The following is a 9,289-nucleotide window of genomic DNA, read 5'->3' on the forward strand; positions in this document are numbered from 1 at the left end:
TAAATCGCCTTCATGCATGAATGAATGATATTTTTTGCAATTTTACACATAATAATCCACGATGATCACGTTACACAAAACTGAAATTGCACGTCAAAATAACACATTGTCAATATTTTTTGAGACCCCCCAAAATTTCACAAATCACGTTTTCAGGGGAGCCCATGTCTTATTAAGGGGAGCCGAGCTCCCCGTAGCTCCCCCGTAGTTCGCACCCTGCCGCTCTCTACAGACACTCTCTCACTAGATCCTTGAGCAATGCCAAGTGCGCAGTCCTCAAAACTCAATGAACAACTTTCATATAGACCAAGTTTACAGACCTCTGATTAGCCAGCTGTACATACATGTCTGCATTGTTATTCAGAGAACCTTTGAATCATTTGTTCGTGAAGTTTGTACGCAGATTTCACGCACAAATTTGCTTGTACGCACGCTTAGTGAATGAGGCCCAATGAATTCACTCAGTATAAATGTGGCATACAGACTTTCTGAGTGAACTTTAAGTGGAAGGAACAAGGAACTCTGTACAAGGAACTCTCCTGCAGTCTTTGCCCAGTGAAATGGGAAATCAGGTTTATTATTTTATTGTGCGTTGTTTATTTTCGTCAGAAGTTCCTGAATACAGGTCACATCAGAAAACTGCTTCATGAAAAAAAAAAATCATAACCGTATAGTTCATACAGCTTCTGTGCTATATTACAAGTCTTCTGAAGCCCATACGATAGCATCCGTCCCCAATGCTTTCATTGTATTGTATAAGCAAGTGCAGCATCACGCTCTGTGAATCATTTTTATTTTATGGGTTTGGATCTACATAGAGGAATATGACAGACTTCATTTTTGGGTGAATTATTCCTATTCCTAATAGGGACAACTAAAAGGAAGCCTTAGCCACTAGATAAGAACAGTAAATAAACTTACTTCATTGAACCATAAACCTCATTTAGGCCCCTGAGAGCCCATTGCTGATTTCCAGTAGTTTTATTTACACGATTACATTGAAGACTAAGAATAAAAAGAGCAGCATACATTGGAGAAACACTGGAGCATCAACATCACCATTTACTCCACTTCAGTGTCGTATTGATACTCATATTTTGGCACTTTTATTTATGATTTATTTTTTCTATAAGAATCACATGTATAATCATGATTCCTTAATTCTTCAGTAGTTTTATTCTCTTCAAGTTCGGTCAACCATAAATGTCCACAAGTGTCAACAAATGTCCAAATCCCAACATCTTCCACCAAGACAAACAGGAATAAATGGGATCTGGCAGAAATCGCACCAGAGCTCAGTGCGGTGTGTTCACCCCCGTTACCTGCTCTGAGTTCCCTTCAGCCCTGATTTGCTGCCTCCTCATCTTCCATTGATGCCTGACGTCACTTGATGCGATGCCGTACCAGCGAGGACTCATCTGTAATCTCGCCGTCTCTGTACCGTCGGCAAGGCAGTATGAGCAAGATGAGGAGTAAGATCAGAACCAAGGCACATATGCCCATCAAACCATACACGATCACCCACATCACCGGCTCCCTAAGAGACACGCCACTTGTGCAGTCTGACGCTACGCCCTCAGCTAGGAAGGGCCCAGCGATCTCTGCAAATGGCACACCACCGTTTTCTGTTGGAAGGACAGAAGAGGTATTTACAAAAGTTAACAAAAAGATAGGTGTCCTTAGATCTTAGACCTCTGAAACTCAAATTACATGAGGGCCACTGGCCAGGTGGTGTTCTCAGCTTCTGTACTTATGTACATTTTTCTAGTAGCTCTACTTTATTTTTATTTCGGTATCTAGTATTTTTATTTCGGTAAACTTCTCCTTCATTACATTCCAAAGCATGGTATCGAAGTTTAAAAAACAAACAAACATATTGTTCCTCGTTATTTCGAACAGAAGAAATCACCACTCCCTCGGAGATGCAAGAACGATTCTTTGTAATGAACCTGTTGAAGTGGTTCACAAATCACTCTGAATGATTCATTCAGGCTCGGACTGATCGGATTGCAGCTAATTTTGAGTCAACAACTCCGATCAAAAAGGGCCAAGAACCAGAATATCGTCAGAGCTTAAATGCGTGCGCGACTGATGGTGCAAAAAGTTACTAATACCGAATTTTAGTAGTGATTATTGTAAACGAAAATCATATTTAGGTCATGACTCAGTTATTTGTGAACTAAATGTGCTGTAAAAGGTCAAGATGTTTAAGCCTATTGAAATGACTGAATAAGGAATGTCCTCATTTGTTTGTCACCGTCTGTATGGAATAGGCAGTATTAAAGTAGCAGTTTCAAATGATATAACGCCATTTGAAACACATCTGAACCCACCTACCTACACAAGCGCTAACAGCAAAGCCCACCCTCTTTTGTGTGCGGTCAAAGATGACGTAGAAGCCCTCCATTACTGTGGCTCCAATGACTAAGCCGTTTGCTGAAGGGGAGATTCCGAAACGGAAACAGTCCAATGTGCCATCGATATTGGTGACTGGCTGGACATATAGCTGCGGAGACAAAATTTGATGTCAACAGAAGAGCAAGTATGCACAATCCTGGTTTCTGGTAATTTTAAGAAATTATGTAACATCACATCAAAAACCACAAAGTATATCATTAATTTAGAGCCAAAAGGTCCCATGTACAGTACAATAGAGGGCAATATGGTGAAAATGTATAAACTGTTCAAAAGAGAGCTACAATTGATATGGGGGCAGTCGTGGGCTAATGGTTAGAGAGTCGGACTTGTAACCCGCAGGTTGTGGGTTCGAGTCTCAATACCGGCAGGAATTGTCATGGGGGGAGTGAATAACCAGCGCTCTCTTCCACCCTCAATACCACCACTGAGGTGAGACCCTTGAGCAAGGCACCGAACCCCCAACTGCTCCCCGGGTGCCGCAGCAATATGGCTGCCCACTGCTCCGGGTGTGTGTTTTGTGTGTTCACTACTGTGTGTGTGTGCACTTGGATGGGTTAAATGCAGAGCACAAATTCCGAGTATGGGTCGCCATACTTGGCCACACGTCACTTCAGTTCAATTTCTTAAATCCTAACAGAGACAATGAATGGACATATATTTCAAAACCAAGCCTGCTGGAAAAGCAGGTTTAATTTATTTTTATTTCAATCCTTTTTTTATTTAAGTTTAAGATTTTATTTATTTTATTTCCATTTAGTAATTTTAATACTTCAACTTAAATTAGACTGAAAAACAACTGAAAATTAGAAATGTTGCCTTGGCAACTAACTGAAAAAAATAACAAATAAATTAAATTTCAATTAACAAAAATCTTTCAATAGTTTTAGTTTTAAGTTAACAATAAACTACCAAACTAAACTATGGCTGTTCAATGTTTCACTAAAGTCCAAAGTATTCTTCGTTTTTTTTTTTATGTGTATGCGTACAATCGAACGCTTATACTCCATTTGATAGCGTGCACATACGCAGGCGGCCTATACATGCGTTCTAGAAAGTTTCCTCTTTGTCCAGTGTCTACGCTATTCTTCTCCAGATGTTATGACTGATAAAATGATCTTTGTACTCTTTTAAAATAAAGTTGTGTCTATCTCATAACCTTCTCACACAAGCAATCGTCAGTGTGGGTGTCTGTTGTTGTTAAAGTCTTAAAGTAAAGTTTTGTTGTTGTTTCAACTCTTTAGTTTGGTTTTCTTCTGTGAAACAACGGCCCGGGCCAATGTTGCCACCTTGTGGAACAACTGAATAGGGCAAAATCAATTCAATGCACATGTGCGACCTGTGCGTGCAAAGTACGGCTACAAAAATCAGGTGGTGCATGTAGTGTACGCACATACTATTCTGGTGACGGAATTTGAGTCAAGAGCACTGAATGGGAGACCCTTGTGTACAAAATGAAGTGTACTTTGGGCTTTAGGGAAAGTTCTGACCTGTGGGAGAATGGTGAGGCGGAAGGACTGGCTGGTGTTCATTGCTCTGAGGTAGATTGAGATTTTCGGAAAAAGCCTCCATGGTGATTCGCCTCTCATCCAACATGCAAGCTTGGTGCCATCAAAAAATCCAGCTGAGAAATCCTTAATCTAGCATAGCAGGAGAGAACAGAGTTGCACACAATCAGTTGTAACTGAGGAGTCATTTTGAAGACTGAGTCCCTTAAACATGCACAAGATTGTGTATGTGAGGCAAGTCATTTGCCAAAATGGAAGGTCATACCAGTGATGTTTGCATAATGGCCTCCACCACAGCACTAAACACATTTCCAGGAAGTCGCAGTAAAGTCGTCCCACTATCCACAATGGCTTTATCCGAGTTGTACTGAACAAAATGACCAAAGGGAAAGAAAGATCAGTCAAGGCCTCCATCAAACAAAAAGCAATACCTGCTCTGCTTCTCTCAGGATTTCTTAAAAATCACTACATTCTTAGCAGTGATATTCTCTGCCATATATTTTATTGAATGCTTGAGTTGCTCTGCTGGCAGACTTTAAAGGTACAATTTCAGCTCACCAGTCACGACTCTTTAATGTCCTCACAAGATCAGATAACCATTGTGTTTTTAACTCCATCACTATCTGAAAGGATGCACTAGATTTTCTGCTCGAATTGGCTTCATTCAAAATAAATGTAAAAGTGCATACTTTCTGAGCTGGACTGTGTCATATACCTCTTTGCAGTCTAGGTTTAAATTTTGGGCTCCAACTTCAAGTTTCAAGACTTCCACTTGATAGTACCATTCTTCTAAGACTGGTGTGTACCAAACTGAACCCCGGTACAAGGTTGGCTCAACTCCTCCCATGATCTGAAACACAACACAAAGACATCAATAGCATATAATAGCATATAATCTGAGGCATATCGTCTTTCCTTTGTATATACTAAAAATCTTCCAAGATATTAACAATGAATTAAAATTAAGGCAAGACACTATAGGTTAACAGGGTTTTAAATTTTAACTAATAGTTTTCCCAACCGATTAGCCACAGTACATTAAGACAGTTGTTTTATATTACACGTTTTCTGAAGTGTTATGCTTAAATATGCAAACGAGGTATCATCTAATAAAATATATGCACACATTTGCATACATTTTGAGAACAGAGAACTGAATCGGATAAAGCCCAGTTCAAAATTTTGTTTCACATTAAAGGGATAGTTCACCCAAAAATGAAAATTCTGTCATTAATTACTCACACTCGTGTTGTTCCAAACACGTAAGATCTTCGTTCTCCTTCAGAACACAAATTAAGATATTTTTGATGAAATCAGAGAGCTTTCTGACCCTCCATAGACAAGCAAGGGTACTACCACGGTCAAGGCACAGAGACGTAGTAAGAACATTGTTAAATTGGTCCATGTGACATCAGTGGTTCAACCAAAATTTTACAAAGCTACGAGAATACTTCGCAAAGAAAACAAAAATAACAACTTTATTTAACAATTCTTCTCCCCCGAGTTACCATCTACCGCTATTATCGAGAGTAACACGACGCATGCGTGCTGCAGTCGTAAAACATGCATGTGCTGCGCCTTGTTTACGAGCAGAGGAAAGCACTCGCATGCGTTGTGTCACTCTCGATAATGGCGGTAGATGGTAACTCGGGAGACAATAATTGTTGAATAAAGTTGTTATTTTTGTTTTTTGACCACAAAAAGTATTATCATAGCTCCATAAAATTGTGGTTGAACCACTGATGTCACATGCACTATTTTGTCGATGTTCTTGGTACCTTTCTGGGCCTTTTTTTTTTCTTTCCACTAGATATGGAAGCAAAATAGCCCAAAATCTCAAAACTGACCAGATACCAATGTTTTGTTTTGTTTTCCTGTAGTGTCTTGCTTTAATAAATCTATTACACTCTTAGGTAAAGTCCCTGAACAGGATTTCCCCTTTTTAATTAATTTAATTTATTTATTTATTTTTTAAAAACATTTACTTAAATGCTACTGTTTATTACTGTTTTATACAAATTAAGGGTGTTTTCTATATTTATTATTTGTATTTAGTATTAATTTATCTGTTTAAGTTTATTGCTGCCTTCCTAATTGACAGTAAAAATAGTCTCTGTATGAAAATAAAATAAAAATTTAAAATTTAATTATTTATTACTAATTATATTATTAAATAAATAATTTACAGAGGGAAAACTATTTTGACAGAAAAATAAGAATCTCATATCTGACAGAACTGGTGTAATCTGAATTAGCAAGTTATCTTTTGTAACTAACAACACCATGGCTGATCTACCTATTTATCCTTATATTTAAGAATATCAGATAAAGCAAAAAGCAAAAAAAAAAAAAAAAATCTCAAAATACATCCAAAAACGAAGATAATAAAAAATAAAATGGACTCAGATCTGTCACTTTGACTTCTGCAAATAGCATCCAATTAAGAGGTTAGTCAAATATTTCCAAAAGGCTTTGGACGTTGTTCAGCGGTGGACACAGGACACACCCCTCCCCACCTTGCTTCCCATCTGCTCCTCTCTGCGGGACACGTGACCACCTCTTCTTCCAGCGCTCCTGTATTGCTAACAGAATGTGCCAGCAGCAGGGGGCTCTCTTTAGCTTAATTAGCTTCTCACTAACGAGACACGCTGTCCTATAGGAGGCAGCGGAGGTGTGAGACGCAGAGATGCACTGAGCTATTATGTTTCTATTGGAAGTGGACAAGCTGTAAATTGGGTCCAGTTCTTTCCAGGAAGAACTATTAATTGATTAAAAATTCTACACATTTTTCACTATTGTGTCTCTGTTTTCTGTAAGTCTGTTGTGTCTCTGTTTTCTGTCAATCTGTTGCATCATTGTTTGAATACATTTATTCAGTCTAATATTTTGGAGCCCTCTATAATGATAATCTATTTCTAATAAACCTCCACCTAATCACCATGTAAACAAACTCTTTGTTCGCTTTACTTTTTCAGACAGTCTCTTCGTGTAGTTCTTGACCAGAATAAGCTGCATTGAATAATTTCTGTAATTTAAATTTTAAAAACACTGATGCATAACTCTAAAATAATATAACAAGAATAAATAATATAATAAGAGTATTAATATAATCAAATAATATAATAATAAGCTATCTCTTCTATTGTTTAGCTAATTTTGAAATATGCCTACAGTAAAATATGCTAATAATGAAAGAGAAAATTAAGTTTTAAATCTGTGCTTGGTAAAACTAAAATTGCTATTGCCATAGAATTTAAAAAAAATTTTTTTTATTTAACTGAACAAATACAAGGACATTAACTTTTTATATATATAGATACGATGATTTTAATTGATTTTTCAAATATAATGTTTTTGTGACTGAATTAATAAATATTAATACAGATACTTAATTTTGACACTAATCTTGACAAATGATTATAAACAAAATTTTATAACTTCTTCAAACATCTGACATGAAAAATATTATCTACTTATGTCTGAGGTCTAAGAGGTCCTGTATATAATACATGAATAGTTTTTTCATGTTAACATGATCAAATTGGTGTACACACTATAGCAGTTAGTTGGATTAATTTGTAACTAATTTGGATTGTATATTTTTGTAGTTCGGTGCAAAACTACTTCTGGTTTGGTACACACCAGACTGCCGCCCGCCGGGTCAGCTGTAGTGCTGGCAGAGACTCCTGCTCCACACATCTGGAGAGAAAACACATCTGGAATGCTGGTCTGTCTCACAACAGAGTTGAAGAAGGGCTCCACTGATGGGTCAGGCTGAGAGAAGAAAAATACAAAATTCATCCTATGGAAACTGAAACAAAATTTTAAATACTTATTTTCAAATAATATAATACTAACGCCTAAACAGTACAAATCAATATTTTTATTGAGTATTTAGAATTCATTGACCAAAAAAATAAAATAAAAAGACAAGGAACAGATATGCTCCCATTCATGTTAAAAAATAAACAAATAAATAAATAAATAAGTTTGATACTACGGTAAATATATTAGAAATAAACAAACCATGGCACAGAATAATTACCATAATCATTTACAATAGTACATGGTCCTTCAAAGAATATCAACGTACCTTTACATGTCCAACCAATTGTTACTATCCTCGTACTTTTTGGTGCTTTTTTTGTCATGCCATTTAACAAAACAAAATATTTACAATTATTATCCATTACTTTCTGTAACATGGCTCTTATGTTTTGATGTTACAGTGCGCTGTTGTAGTAGAATGTGATGAAGGGATGTGATCTTACAATGCTCTGTTATAGTGGTGGGATTTAAGGATTTTATCTTACAATGCTCTGTTACAGTACTGTATGATGTAAACTATACTGTAGTATGTGATGTAGGGATATGATCTTATAGTGTTCAGTTAGTGTGTGATGTAGGGATGTGATCTTTCAGTGCTCTCTTACAGTAGTGTGTGATGTAGGGATGTGATCTAACAGTGCTCTGTTAAAGTAGTGAGTGATGTAGGGATGCGATCTTACAGTGCTCTGATGAAGTGCGATCTTACAGTGCTCTGATGAAGTAGTGTATGATGCAGGGATGTGATCTTACAGTGCTCTGTTATAGTAGTGTGTGATGTAGGGATGTGATCTTATACAATGCTCTGTTATAGTGGTGGGATTTAAGGATTTTATCTTACAATGCTCTGTTACAGTACTGTATGATGTAAACTATACTGTAGTATGTGATGTAGGGATATGATCTTATAGTGTTCAGTTAGTGTGTGATGTAGGGATGTGATCTTTCAGTGCTCTGTTACAGTAGTGTGTGATGTAGGGATGTGATCTAACAGTGCTCTGTTAAAGTAGTGAGTGATGTAGGGATGCGATCTTACAGTGCTCTGATGAAGTGCGATCTTACAGTGCTCTGATGAAGTAGTGTATGATGCAGGGATGTGATCTTACAGTGCTCTGTTATAGTAGTGTGTGATGTAGGGATGCAATCTTACAGTGCTCTGATGAAGTAGTGTATGATGCAGGGATGTGATCTTACAGTGCTCTGTTATAGTAGTGTGTGATGTAGGGATGTGATCTAACAGTGCTCTGTTATAGTAGTGTGTGATGTAGGGATGTGATCTAACAGTGCTCTGTTATAGTAGTGTGTGATGTAGGGATGTGATCTAACAGTGCTCTGTTATAGTAGTGTGTGATGTAGGGATGTGATCTTACAGCGCTCTGTTATAGTAGTGTGTGATGTAAGAATGTGATCTTACAATGCTTTGTTATAGTGGTGGGATTTAAGGATTTTATCTAACAATGCTCTGTTACAGTAGTGTATGATGTAACTAAAGATGTAATGTAGGGATGTGATCTTACAGTGCTCTGTTATAGTAGTGTGTG

General features: G+C 37.2%; 1 protein-coding gene across 1 annotated transcript in view; it reads right to left on the bottom strand.

Moving 5' to 3' along the window:
* Positions 1–575: 575 nt before the first annotated feature.
* Positions 576–9,289, bottom strand: part of LOC107747683 (beta-secretase 2-like) — a 23,198-nt gene continuing 14,484 nt past the window's right edge. Inside the window, exons 3-8 of the mRNA XM_016562277.1 lie at positions 7,566–7,725; positions 4,639–4,773; positions 4,189–4,290; positions 3,906–4,055; positions 2,338–2,506; positions 576–1,625 (exon numbers count right to left, since the gene is read on the bottom strand). Of these exons, the coding sequence (XP_016417763.1) occupies positions 1,384–1,625; positions 2,338–2,506; positions 3,906–4,055; positions 4,189–4,290; positions 4,639–4,773; positions 7,566–7,725 (958 nt within the window). The 3' untranslated portion in view covers positions 576–1,383. The remainder of the gene's footprint in view (positions 1,626–2,337; positions 2,507–3,905; positions 4,056–4,188; positions 4,291–4,638; positions 4,774–7,565; positions 7,726–9,289) is intronic.

The sequence above is a fragment of the Sinocyclocheilus rhinocerous genome, unplaced genomic scaffold (genome assembly GCF_001515625.1).
Source record: "Sinocyclocheilus rhinocerous isolate Xijiao unplaced genomic scaffold, SAMN03320098_v1.1 scaffold2274, whole genome shotgun sequence".
Taxonomy (NCBI): domain Eukaryota; kingdom Metazoa; phylum Chordata; class Actinopteri; order Cypriniformes; family Cyprinidae; genus Sinocyclocheilus; species Sinocyclocheilus rhinocerous.